Consider the following 14888-nt stretch of genomic DNA (forward strand, 5'->3'; position numbering starts at 1 on the left):
CAGGAGAAAGAGAGAGCAGACACGGCAGTGAATTGAATGCATTTTTCAAAGTGGAGCTGAACTTTGTGCAAAATCCCCCCGGGGGCTGCCATTATTGAAAGCCATTTCCTCTCAAAATGAGTGCGGCTCCACCATTGGCCTGGCTCTCATTAGCATACATTTGGCCTGCCTTTGTGTGGAGCCGGCTGGGGCTGCAGCTGGAGGGGTGGGAGTGAAGGAGGTGAGTGCGTGAGTACGTGCATGTGTGTGTGTGTGCACGCGCGCATGGATAGTACAGGAGATGTAGCAAAGCTCCCCACAGATGGGAGCATATGGAGAGAGAGAGAGAGTCGAGAAGAGGTAAAAGTCAGAAAGATGGGGAAATCATGGAAGAATCAAGGCGCTCAGGCAGACATGTAAATATTTAAATTTTAGTGTTGTGTTGCTAAGTGTCAGTACGTCCTTCGACATTATTGCTCTCCTAATGAAAGCAATAGTTAGATTTTTTTTTTCTTCCATAGTTTGAAGAGATTTGGATTTCCTGTAGCTTTAAGGAAGACCATATATTCCACTTTATATATTCCTTACAGTCATAACAAAGAACAGCGAGTCAGAGTTTACCCTGTTACCTACTTACTTCTTTCACTGTATTGGAAAATATTTCTCATCACAATCCTGCAGCCCAAATTGTGGGTTCATTATACCGAGATCACCTTTCAAATTGAGAGTTTCTTTGGACCTGAAGGAGTGGATGCCAAAGTAGCAGGGCTGATGGGGGGGGGGGGAAGTGGACCTCAGCCGGACACTTAGTGCTGAAGGCTACTGCACGTCAGCCAACAAGAGGGGCTGAGGTCTGGAAAGAAGATTTGGAAAAAGGGCTGGAAGTGGCAGCGTCGAGAGGTTTACCCCAGGGAGGGTGATAGTGCTACTTTGGCTCTTACCTCCCTCTCCATTGGCCATTAGCGCTGGGGTGCAGCTCAGCCTGCGGATAGGCTCTGTGTTTGGGGACACACACAGATGCATGCACACACACAGCCATATGGAGAATATTAACATCATTACCAATTCAAAGCAGCAGGTCATGGGCACGGCGACCCAGCCTCAGGTTATCCAATCAGAGCACCCCTTGACCCACTCCCCCAAGGTGATTGGATTAGGGGACCGGGTTGGCGCAGCAACATTGCTGGCCAGGGCTGATAATTGGCTGATTAATGTGCAGCCGATGTCCAGTGATTCAGAGAGCACAGGGCTCAAACCAGGGGACCGTCCTGGCCTTGTGAAGCCCCTGTCACATCTGGACAATGGAGATGACGCACTGTTAAGGACACAAGTTCTGTGTGTACGAGTGGAAAGGTCTTCACAGGTCCATTTTATTCCAAGACCACAGAAACCAAGTCAGACCAGGTCCAAATAAGTCTTATGTGGAGAGTGTGAACTGTAAAGCATAGGAAAAACTTGGCAGCTTGTTACTTCATAGCACATCATTCTGCTGCCACTATTGGCATCCCTTTCTGTTTCGGTCTGTGTGGTTCCACTAATTAGGTCTAATAATCCTCGGGTTTATTTCGGACAGGGCCTGATCTGGTTTCTTTTTTTTAGTCAGCCACGATAGCCGTATGGCTCCGAGGATGGCAACGTGGGTCTGTTGGTTGGTCAGTCCTCCAAGTTGGTGCTGACTAAAATATCCCAACAACTACTGGATGTGTTGCCATGAAACTTTGTACAGACTTTCATGGCCCCCAGAGGATGAAGCCCACTGATTTAGATGATCCCCTTGTGTTTCCTCTAGCGCCATCATGAGGTTGATATTTGTAGTTCAACTGCTGAGTACTGAGTTTGCAGCAACCTATGTAATCCCTTCACTTCCCTAATGTGTCCAGTACTTTGGTTTATAACCAAATACCTGCAAAACTGTTAACATTCCTATCATCCACAACTGTACTTTGTGTATAGTGCTAATTAGCAAATGTTAGCTTGCTAATACGCTAAACTAAGATGATGAACCATTGACTGTATATAAGAAATGGACGTAGTCATCCATTGGTTTGTGGACTGCCATTTTGAAGCCTCGAGTTTGGCCGATAGGGCGCCGCCATGTCAAGTTTTTGCAACCAGGAAGTGCCCGGAAGTGACGATACGGCAAAGCTAACGGCTGTGTGCAGAGCTAGCTAGCTTGCTTAGCTAGGTGCAACTCTAACTCACGTTAACTGTCATTTAACAGGGCTGATAACTTTGTCTAGCGAACAACAGTCTTAAAACTAAATGTACGCACCAGAGAAAGTGTACAGCCAACTCTTAATAAGCTTTTTCAATGGCGCTGGTTAAATTTACACAGTGCCGAGGGTACGAGTCGGCTCTAGCCTGATTGACAGGTCGCTATGGTAACAACTTGTCAATCATAGATAATCCCGCCCTGAAACATACTCTGCTTTGTGGTCTATTTTAAAATAAATGGGTCCATAATTTACTAAATGAACATCATTTTGTATTGAAGAAGACTTGAAACTAGCGACTGAGACCATGAAAACATCAGGAAAGTGTTTACTGGGGTAATTATTCAGCTGAGAAGTAGGGTCATTTTCCCATTATTTCTAATGGAGCCGGACTTCTTTTTGCCACCAGAAGAGTCTCCCCCTGCTGGATTTTGAATAGAATGTAGTAGGTTTCAGGGACTTCCGCATTCGCTTCATATTGTAGACCGGAAGCTTCCCGCTTGTGATGAACATTATATGGGCATTTTACCTGCTAAACATCAGCATGTTAATAATGTCTCAGTGAGCATGCATTTGCTCAAAGCACAACTGTACAGCCTCACAGAGCAGCTAATGTGGCTGTAGACTGTTGTTGAAAATGTATTTATAAACTTTGGGTTTGGGATTGTTTTCCACAGGTCAGTTTAGATCGGGTCCAGTATGTTGGACTCACATTGAACACACACATACATCTTTTTGAATGTGTTTGCAGTCAGCCATTCTAAGGAGCCTCTCAGGTTCATTGTTTGAGGGGTGACTGAGTGCTCAGTACTCTCATCAAGCGCTCTCTGCCCCCCCTTAAAAAACAGAGGGCAACATCTTGATTGTCCTCAGCATGCTGAGTATCCTCTGGTATGTGGGAAAGCATCCCTTAAGGACTTTCATCTGACCTTCCTGAAAAGTGCACACACTTACACGCACTTCTCAGACTTACAGCCACTTGGTTTTCTCCACCATGTGTCAGCACATGAACCTCTCACCCCCAGCTGTGTCAGCTCAGGCCCTAATGAGCCACGTCCAGAATGGACACATCTAACAACGCAGAATAGAAAAGAATAATTGACTCAGCCCCCCTCTGAGTGAAAGCAATATGTTGATTGAAATAGGATGAATGAATAAGCGAAGATTAGAAGAATATAAAAATTGAAGAAAAAAAAAACTTATTATATGCTCATATTTACTCATTTATTTCTGCTTGACTGTCTGATTTTGTCAACTGGAAATGAGCTCCAAAAATTTCACTCCTACCTCACACAGTTGGTTGGTTATATTTACTGTGAAGGTCTGTTATTATTTTAGCACAGTAATATTGTTTGGGTCTGTAGTTTGGAGCTCTCGATGAATTCAGATGGCTTTTTCAAGGTCAGCGGAGAAATCATATTTTCGCTGCACTCACCCCGTCTTTATTAAAACCCAATCCTGCTTCTCACAGTTTCATAAGTGTTCAACTGTTTCCCCACCCGCTGCCGTCCAGCTGTTGAATGACTCACTTTAAACTCACCCAACTCAGTTAGAGTTATTGTCTCCGTAACTCATTTAATTTCTCGGATCCTGGAGAGCTCAGATTATGAATAGTTTTTCCACGTTTGCCTCATAACAGCTGGCGATGTGTTTCCAGGACCCAACCTGATTGGTTTAAAAGGTGACGTGAACCCCTCCGTTATTGTTAAATAAGCAACCCAAGAGCATCAGTAGCAATGTGCGTATTATTATGTTTGATTTCCCCAGAGTTGCCCTGACCCTTTTCTTATTTGTGGGCCCTTTATGAAGGAGCGGGCCCCTGTTTGGTGTGCAGAGGCAGCAGTGTTTGTCCAGCTAACGGTATTTGTGCTCAGACACAGGAAAATGGAATGGAATCAGCAGTAGGAAATGAAAGAGCTTTAGCCAGCTCTGTCACATGCATAGTTGAGGCCCCAGTGGCTCTACCTGTGTACAATAACTTCCCTCTTTCTGTTTTCTGCATTTTTCCATGATTCCATCAATCCCTGTGTCTGCGTTTTGGTGTCGCTGCTGTTTATATCTCGCTTACGTCTCTTTGTATCTCGTCTCGCTCTCAGTCTTCCCCTTCCGCTCCATCCCTCTCTCCCAAAGTCTCTCAGGTCTGTGTATGGGAAAATTAAATCACCGCTTTATAAATAAAACAAAAGATATACACTTTGAGGTCTCGGCCCTCTCCAGGAGCTCAGTGAGAAATACAAAGACTGTCATGTAGAAGTCTGCATGACATTCAGTCCGCAAATACAGATGGACAGTCAGCTCTGTGGAGGAGGCGTCACCATGAATTCAAATGTTCTTAGCACAGAATAGAATCGAATAGAATAGACATACAGTGAACTTAATTTGAACTGCAAAGAATATGACAAATTAAATGAGTTGTGGAGAGCCTAAAAGTTCCTGCATTTAGTGAAAAAGAAATGCCATCTGTTTCTGTCATTAACAGTAACTTTACTGCTTTCCCCCAGCACGTCTCTATTACATGATTACTCTCCCTCTTGGAATACTGTCCAAGAAGTAAACCTGACCTTTGACCTCCCTAGTAGTGGCTGCATGTACTTTTGATGGTTGATTGTTTTTGTATTCTTCCTCTGGATAAGAGCAGCAGTTTGATGGAGTAAATGTACTTTAATGTTTCAAATAAAATGAAATAGAATATTGTAGAATAAACGGTTATTGATAGTTGTCTGAAGCATGACATCACTAAAATGATGAATGAGTCATTAAATGTTCCACTGAGCTTTATGAGAGAATATCTATTCATAGTTAACATACAGGCTGTTTACCCTGGTGGCTCCCATCTCTCCTCACCTTCTTATTTCTAAACGAAAGCTCCCGCTTTGCAGTCGGACCCACTGCTACCTGCCATTTATACTGTACACACATTCCTTGTCATTGCTCAGTATAAAGTAGCAGAGAGTGTAAACACAGGCCCATTTAGATGAGGCACATGCGTGTAGGTGAGAGCCAATTTTCACTGCTGTTGTTGTCATAGCCTGGTTTGATTAGCAGAGCTGCCTCGGCGGGCAGGGCCAGAGTGGCTAATGGTTTCCTCTGCTGTGGAGACAGCCAGGCCTGCTCTGTGTCTGTAGCACTCACCTAGTACAGCACCATTAGCGCTGTGTGTGTGTGTGTGTGTGTGTGTGTGTGTGTGTGTGTGTGTGTGTACTGGGTTTGGACAAAGATGAATCTGGAGAATGGATCATACGTTAATGAATATGTCAACTTGCTAAATATACTGTAGCATGTCTTTTAAATAAACAATTTTTACCATAATTGATTGCCACACTCTCCTCAGACCAGAGGGAATCATCTATAAACCATAGACAGTGGTTTCACCACCTTAATCCATAGATTATGATGGGATAAATGCATTCCAAGCTATTCCTCTCCTGGTACCTCCACAAATTTTATATGCGTAAGCCCATCATGAGCAATGTACAATCCTGAGTCAAATTCCTCGTATGTGTACACATACCTGGCAATAAAGCTGATTCTGATAAATATTTAGATTGACGCATTAAATATTTTACTCAGAGAAGTGTGTGTGCAGAAATGCATATGAATGTCTGCGCGTGGGAGTGTTGGGCAGTGAGGCGCAGCAGCTGTTTTTTTTGTTTGGTTGTTTTTTTTGCCGAGCAATTAATTTATTTTGCATGCAGTGCTTGTCTGTTCCTCGTCAGGTAACTAAGGTGAGCGCATGACTGGCAGATGTGCTTACATATGCATCTGTATGTTCTCTTCTTTGCAATCAGGATAAATTAAATGTGCAAATGTAATATAAGTGAGTGCAGGTAAACGTCTGAGCATTTGCACAAACTCTTTATGTATGCGTGAGAACAAAACACATCCACAAGGCAGAGCAGGTAAGTAGTAGTAAGTAAAGAATAATATATACAGTAGAATGCAATTAGCTGCCTCCAAAGCTCCAAATTGGTGCTTCGTTTCATTTAATGTTTTTTTTTTTCTCCTGTATTTAATAGTTTGCTTCCAGCACAAAAAAATAACATAGAAAAGTAATACAGACAGAGTTGGTCTGCCAATGCTTTAACACCCTTTTGCTTTAACAACAGCGAAAACATAATACATGGATGCTGATTTTTGACAACCAACCACTGCAGATTTTCAGGCAAAGTTTTTGATTTAAGTAAATGGAACCGGATCTTGACTTTATAAACACTATGTTTCCTCAAATCTTCCTTATTAATACATATTCTTGTTTTACTCTGTAATAGTTTCATCAAATTAGTTGTATATGTGTTGCCCCACACCTCGTACAGTAACAATATGTGTGTAAGTTTGACCGAGACACATGGTAGTTTTCCAACTGTTAAAGACCGGGGGTTATTTGGGGGACCAGGATGGTAAGTGGGGGAGTCTAATAAGGAGTTGGGAGGGGAGGGGTTACTAATTTCCTCCTTCCGTTTCCTAGGGGCAGGTGCAGGACAAACCCCCATTCCCCATGCACCCACCATACACACACAAATTCTTCACTGTCATATGGCGGAAGCTGTGCCTAAATGACAACACACGCACTCACAGTCCCAGATGGACACTCGCACATTTTTTTTTCACAGTTGAGTATGTAATCATATACACTCCCGACACACATTCACATGCATATAAATATCGATGTATGTGTGTGTCATTTACTCTCACCACACACACACACACACACACATACACACAGGGTGGTTGGGAGTGTGGTATATGGTGCTGATGTTCTCGAAGTGTGAGTCAGATGTATTACACGGCATGTCATTACAGCTTTCCACTCTAGTTGGCCCCTGTGGTTCACAACACACCCTGCACTGCTGCTCTATATAGACCTCAGAGGGACAGAGGAGCGTCTACATCTGTCTCTCTGCCTGTCTCCTGCTAAACAAGGCTCATCTTTTTCAACACAGGAACTCAGTTTTATTTCTATGTTGCCCCTCCTTTTTCTTTACACAGTCTCCATTTTCTGTTGTGATTTATTTACTTTTTTTTTTGCAGATCATAGTTCATAGTTTAAACAGCAAATGGAAAAAGGAAAGGTCTATAACATTTCGGCTATATCCCAAAAGGTCTATACACTTTCTCAAAAAACAAAAATCACATGATAATTTGATAGGGCTGGAAATCCAGTTGCTGGTGAATAATGATGTAAAGAAATGGTTGAGATTCATTGCAAAACAGATTAAAATCGGCATGGCGCTTTTTGAAATGTTATCTGTAAATTGCCTCTTCCCAGAATTGTCATACCTTCTGTCACTCCCATTTTTGTGTCATTTAATAATAACATTTAGAAAAATAACAAACCTACCAAGTACCTCATTCATTCTTGAAAGATATTCCATTTTCCTTTTTTGGCATTCATTCAAACCTATTTGTTTGTTTTAAGCATAGCTCATGGAAACATCTCATTTGCATTTTTTATTAAATCTTTTGTGACATTTCAGAAGTGTGCGTAAAGCTCGCTTGACAGTTGAATGAAAACACAGCTACTGTCTGCATGTGTATCGTTGTCATAAGCTCTTTTCAAGCTAGATTAGCGGTACTGGCGGCGCTCCTTTAATTGTCATTACCAGCTGTTTTATTCCGGCAGGAATCTGCCATGTTTGGCATGTTTTTTGTATGTCAAAGCAACAGCTCTGGAGGAAATTTCCACCCTGTCCTCGGAAAACTGTGACTTACTTGTGATGTTTTGAGTGGCAGATTGACATGTATGCCAATACTTAGAGGAAACTGAAATGCATCTTTCATTCTTTCTCCTCAGTTGCTTTCTTTTTTAAAGGTTTTAAGATTTATGTTTCTTCTATGTTTGTATTTCTTTCTCCTGCTCACGCTTCCTCTCTTTCCCATATTCACATGGGGAATAGCACATAAACTTACTGATGAAGTTATGTAAGTTAACAAGTAAACAAGAGACCTCATTCTGACACTTAGAATATACAAATACCATGCACTCTTCCTCCTGCTCTCTTACTCAGTGAGGCGCACGCACACTAGAAATGTTTTTATTTGGATCTGCTAAATTAAATCCTACTTCATTTAAAATTCAAAACTTGTGGACATGTCAGCATGGTATTAGGACATTTCAGGTTAGCAGAGGCCCAAAGAAACACACACAGATACAAGCATTCACTTGACTGCATCTCCCAACCAGGCTAAAGCCAGCTGTGTGACCTAGGGATGAGGAACTCCCTGTGGGTCACTGAGGCCCGTGGACCCCCCTAATCCCCCAGCTGCTTGACCGGACACACACACAAATGCATACACTCCTTTTGGTTGCAGGCAGTCATGCTACTAACCACAATATCTCAGAACTGATTGCTTTTATACAATGTTGTAACAATAATATAATACATATATAAAATAATAATAATAACACACAAACTTAAGATGCTCATTTCCCCTCTGCTCCTCACATTTAAACTGTCAGACACTCACCTCCCTGAAGAATAAATACTTCCATATGAGCACATAAAAGGCCATGTCATGCCAGGGTCAAAGGTCATCCAGACCTTTGTACCATGGCACTACTGGAATTTATCCTACTTCATTTATCTCTTAGTCACTCAATGTGTTTGGTACTTTATAAACAAACTCTGATGCATTGGTCTGATTCACTTCATTTAATTTTACCATGAACATTTGTTAATTCATTGAATTAATTGTCTATCAATAATGGTATAGCCAAGTTACAGTAATGGACTTTGTTTGTCCTGCAATTTGCATCCATAAGCCTAAAATGTTCTGCACAGATACTATATTGTCAAAGGATTTCCCCACACATGAATTTAATGTTGCTCATTTGCCCTGGAGAAGGGCTGGAGATGACAAAGGACGATAAGGGGAGGTGCAAAGATAACGAGGCATTTAAATAACAGAGTGCATTAGGAGATGATGAACATATATTAAGGAGAGAGGTCACAGAGGTGATGGACAAGGAGAGGAAGATGAATAATCATGTGGAGAAGATGTGGAATTTGATGATCGCAGTGGGGGAAAAATAAGGTGAATGATGAGAGAAGAAAGGGGAAGCCGGCGGAGGTTCCTGTCTGTTTGGGTGGCCCTGAGACGGGTTGAAGACCCAGGTGTTCCCCCTCCGCTATCCCTATATCGCTTCATTCTTCTTTCTTTCCGTCTCTTTGCCTCCCCTGGTGGCCTTTAGCATTTAATCTGGATTAATGAGGAGGTTGACCTTCGTGTCTCTTTCTCTCTCTCTGTCTTTCCACTCCTAACTCACAACTCCTCACCAAGCTTTACATGCAAGAATATAACATTTTTACCAAGACTTCCTCCACATCTTACTTTCACAGGAAGTCTCTCTCTCTTTCTGCCTCTCAGATTTCTGTTGTTTTTTTATCCTAATTTTTATGCTTCCTCTTTTCACCCTTATCTCACGCCTTGGTTCTGCTGACTGACAAGGCAGTGCTGTTCATTCTTAGGACCACCTGTGTATCCTGTCTCATCGCTCTGTTTGGGTGGTCAGGCCTTCCAGCCCACAGAAAACACACTCTAGTGATATCTGGGATACACACATACAGACACACAAACATAAAGAAATCCACCTCAACACAGTCCATGAATATCCTCAAGGGAAGTTCGCTTATGCACAAGCACAGACAGACACACACACACAAGCAAGCTGTGTGCGATCTAATCTGTGGTGAGTGAGTCATTCTAATTGGCCAGTCAACAGGTGCTGAGCCCGACTCAAGGGACTGGACAGAGGAGACGCAGGGATATGATTGCAGAACAAGGGAGAGGCTAAGCTGAAAGCTTCTGTATAATAACTACAGTGGGAGCTATTGTTGAAGGGTGGGAAGTAAATGTCTGAATCTGTTTTGCTGCTCTTTGTTGCTGATTGATATAGTATAATAGCAGTTTGAACTGTGGCCAGTTATTGACAGTTTAAGCATTTCATCCAAAAAATTTTGTTTACATGCACTTGTATTATCAGGTTACTGACAGCTTTCTGCAGTTAATGGATTTTTTCAGTGTTATACATGAAACCTTGTTTCTGTAATCGGGGTAAAAATTTACCGCCGCTAGATTTAAACCGGGGAAAACAGATTTTCTTTCTTTCACATGTACGCATGTGCATGACATAGTCTTCAGACCATGTAGCCTCTGTAAGTATAAATAAGTTGTTCATATATATATATATATATGTGTGTGTGTGTGTGTGTGTGTGTGTGTGTATATGTCCCATCCACCCATCCATCGTCAACCGCTTATCCTGCGTACAGTGTTGCGGGGGTCTGGAGCCAATCCCCGCTGACTTCAGGGGAAAGCCGGGGTACACCCTAGATAGGTCGCCAGTCCATCGCAGTATATATATGTATAGAAATATATATGTGTGTGTGTGTGTGTGTGATATAGGTAACCTTGACCCTTTTGGTTCGGATGTGTCGATGAAGACCTCACTTTTAGATTTGCTTACTTGCTCTAGCTAAACTTGTGTGTCACTCAGCACTGGAAACAGCACATAAGATGGAAAACATTTGAATGGGTCTGTGAAAGGTGAGCAGCCCTCCCTTTTCTTTTCTCCTCTCTCTTTCTCTCCAGTCCCCTCTCTTTCTCAGTCTCACTTTCTCTCTGTCTCCTTCCGTCTCCCAAAGGCCCGCGTGTCGCCTTACCCAGGGGTTTAGCCCCTAATCACCCAGAGCTAGTGGGAGGGAACAAGAGACTTCCAGCTGGCTGCCTCGTTATTGCAGACCCCTGGGAGACACACACACATTCCTACACACACAAGCTAAACACACAAACACACACAGACACACACACACAACCTCATATATGCTTACCAAGGCATTTGCTGTTATCTCTTGGCATCTCTCCATCCACGTCTCCCCCACAACTCGATCCTGCCAAGGCCACAGCCTCGCCACGTAAACTGAATAACAGGAGGAGGCTTACCGCAAGGGAGGGCCAAATCTCTGGCACGTCCTCTACTCCAAACCAGTTTAAACCAGAATTAAATGTTGTCTTCCTCAATACGCTCAAGCAAATTTACTGTATATGTGTGTGTGATTGTGTGTTTGTATATTGAACTAATGGTGACACAGTCCTACAGTCACTAGTTTGTCATTTCTTACAGACAATCATCTTTCTCTTTCAGGAGGGATCCATATGATTACCCCACCCACTCCAGACCTGTGCCAAGAGAGCAAGCCCCCTACCCCGGCCATTACTATGACCCTCCTGCTTCCAGCCACCCTAGCCGTGTGCCGCCCACCCAGATGGCCACACAATCCGATCATGCGCCCGGTAACCCGCGCTACTACCCCTCGTCTCCCTATTCAGGACACCAGCGCCGTGTAGCAGCAAGGCAGGACGTTCCCCCTTCGCCCACCGTAGGCCGCAGAGGGCGGCACTACTATGAAGCTATTGGAGGGCAAGGAGACAGCTCCGAGCTCTATGACTACGGAGACGAAAGACAACCTGATCCAAGACGGAAGAAACCCATGATAGGAACAGTGTAAAGTAGAAGGTAAAGGTAGTCTTGAGTGACAGTCATACAAAGAAGATAAATAACTCCAAAATTCATGTGTTTCCAGATTTGTGAAACATAAAATAAGCTGTCACTTAGGCTGCCAATGTGAATACGTGGGATTTTTCTGTATTAATTTATCTGATCAAGAACACCTATAGCAATAAATGACAAGCTGAGAGGCTAAAATGAGACTTTATTTTCAGAACCACCGTGTCATAACTGTTTCCACAGGCCAAGACAGATTTAAGTGTTAAGGACTATGTGTACATATATATGTATGTGTGTTCACAGTTGCACACTGTATATTTTCAAGTGTGCTAGTGTAAACAGGATCTTTGACATAGATTTTATATTAAATTAGGGGCAATTAAATTAATAACATGGATATATAGAGTAAACTTATTATATGTTGGATAGAATCAACTCTGTTCCAGGAAACAGGACATGAAGGCAGTGCTGACTTGCATTTTGCACAAACTGATCAAACTGAAGGAAATAAAGAGGGATTACCTTGACCAGCCCGGCGCTATAAAAGAAGAGACACAGGAAGTTGAAGTCGACAAACAGGAAAAGGAAGCAACGCCCCTTCAAAGTATCTTCTTGTCCTTGATGTGTAGTCGCTTGGACTTCCTTTACATCCTGCTATCACACTGGTATTGTTTTAGTATTTTTGCCTTTGCTTACTTGGATGTGAACGTGGCAGGTCGATTTTACTGTACATTTGTGAAACGTATAAATGCAATGCAAATGAGTTTATTTGCGATACTTTTCTGGTGTTTCTAATAATATGTATAAATCTTGATCAACACACAAGCAACAGACTCAAACATGCTGTCAAATAAATACATCATTTTTTTTTACATATATTTTGCATTAAATATCTTGAAATTCTCTCTCTGTGCTGCACCAAATCTTTTCATCCTGTTTCTGTTTCATTTAACAGATTAGCCAGACTATGCATATTTAAAATATCCAGTCAAACTACAACAACACTATGAGTCATCACTTTAAAAATTCATTAAAATATTCAGATTAATTTCTCTGTGCATAATCTCCAGATAAATTTGCCCTGTGAGATGACTGATAAGAGTAGCCTGCTTTCTGATAATGACTAAATCATCTTCAACAATTAAAGGCAGGGAAATCTCCACTAGAAAATGATTACTGCCCAATTTGCTCTCAGAAATAAAGATGGCACTGATTGGCAAAATTAGACTTGAAATGGGGAATAATTAGAGTGAGGAGAAGGCTTTTTCTATCAGTTAGTGTTTAATTAGCGTCATGGCCAACAGGGACCGGGCCTCTGCTGATCCGTCTAGTCTCCACACTGCTTTGACCCTCTGCTGTCTGAGCTGAAATAGACCTTTCAAACCATCCAGCACAGGCAGATTCATGGGCGAGCAATCGTTTTATTTATACCAATTTTAAGCAAATGACCTCTTTTCTCAGATAGAGTCAGGGCAGACGTCAGTGATCCTAACCTACTTCAGATGAGGCACAAGCCATCTTAGTAACAATAATAAACAAATGCTCATTATGACGCATTTCTATTCAAATAGTACTTTTCTAAACAGGATTACAATGCACCACAAACCAGAATAGCTGGATAAACAATAAAGGGACAAAGCTTAGCAGCTGTCTGCTGACCATCCTGTGGTGACGGTACAGGGAAAACAGTCCAAAATGGCTTGCTAATACCTTGAACTAATCAAGCACATGCAAAGATGCAACGCCAGTGGGTCAGATTGTTAAATCAAAACATGATGAAAAGATGTAATGTCTGTTTTTTTTCTCCCTTTTGCAAGAATTGGTTACCGCCATTCTTTATTCACTGCAGTTTTGCGCTTTTTTTTTCACTCACTGTCACATCTAAGTCCCATGGCTTTACCATTACAAAAGGCAGTGCCATGTGGTGATAATTGCATGATAATAGAATTATGCGATGTTAATGCAGTTGCAAGCATGGTTCTTAATCTTTATCTTAAAAAGCTCCCTTTGTGTGCCGTTCAAAGACAATCCAGTATCTAAACCTTCAGTGTCAGCTGGTGAAAATGGTGCATTTATGGACTATTTTGTAAAACAATGAAGTCTAGAAGACAAACTGTGAGAGGGTCTTCATACACCTCTTGGAAGATTTTTTAAACCACTCCTCACAACTGCATACATTTGACCCAAAAAAATCTTAGCAAAAGCTCCACGTACTAGCTTTTTCCAGGACTTTTCCAGTCCATCTCCTTGACATCTCTGCAGCCCCTCCTACTGAAAACTTTTACTTCACTCAAGGCAAACTTTACTTTACTGTTTATGTAAAGTTTGAAGAGGGGATTATAGACAGTGTCACACTAAATCCAGTCCAGTGTAGTCATTATTTCGATTCATCAAATCTCAAAACATTCAAATTAAATCGACAGTTCTTAAATTTCACCAATAACTAGTGTGGAAATATTTCCTGTAGATCTCATGCTCTCACTGCGGGCAAACCAACTTACAGCACAAAAGCTGGCTTCACTGGCTATTCACTGTACTTTAAAGAATAACTACGGAGTTAACAACAGCCTCCTTCAAGTGCTTGTGGTCAGTTTGCTGCCAAAGACGATAAACAACAGCAACTGAGCATCCGAGAATTAATTGCATTTAATGGCCATTAAACAAAAGCTTCGAGGAGTAGTTGGCTGTTACACACATCTGACTGAAAATACTCTTTCATCCACAGCTTATATAATCAGTTACTGTGTGTGTGTGTGTCTTGTGAGTGTCTCCCTTTTGTCATCTAGAAGAGATTCTTTAGCTCAGTCACATGACACAGCAAGACTCAAACACACACACACTCGCAGTCACAGCCAGTTGATACACTGACAGACATATTTTTGTGCCTCAGCTCACACACTACCCTTCCTTAAAAAGCTATTTGTCTATTCTCTACACCCATCCTCCTTTCGTTGAACTTCCTTGGCGATTCTGCAAGGTTCTTTTTCCTGCCGTTTGAAAATTCACTTACATTTTCTTCCTCTGTTGTGAATTAATTTGACACCTCATAAGCCCACATTCTTGCTGCAGTTACTGAAAAAGGAGAGAAAATGCAGAGACACACGCTGTTCCCCAGTCGATTGTCATGAACCACAGGTTGTGGGAGAATTCCCTGGTTATGTTCTCTTAGCATTACCTATTCTGCCGGCGCC

The 14888-nt window shown here is 42.1% G+C and overlaps 1 protein-coding gene across 5 annotated transcripts in view; it reads left to right on the plus strand.

Moving 5' to 3' along the window:
* Positions 1-12532, plus strand: part of pard3ba (par-3 family cell polarity regulator beta a) — a 161166-nt gene extending 148634 nt beyond the window's left edge. For all 5 annotated transcript variants that reach the window (XM_038718904.1, XM_038718914.1, XM_038718922.1 and 2 more), the window contains one exon: positions 11335-12532. In XM_038718904.1, the coding sequence (XP_038574832.1) occupies positions 11335-11698 (364 nt within the window). In that variant the 3' untranslated portion in view covers positions 11699-12532. The remainder of the gene's footprint in view (positions 1-11334) is intronic.
* Positions 12533-14888: the final 2356 nt, after the last annotated feature.

Source organism: Micropterus salmoides, unplaced genomic scaffold (genome assembly GCF_014851395.1).
Source record: "Micropterus salmoides isolate LMB-PRFRI ecotype aquatic unplaced genomic scaffold, ASM1485139v1 Ms_hic_scaffold_1, whole genome shotgun sequence".
NCBI classification, from domain to species: domain Eukaryota; kingdom Metazoa; phylum Chordata; class Actinopteri; order Centrarchiformes; family Centrarchidae; genus Micropterus; species Micropterus salmoides.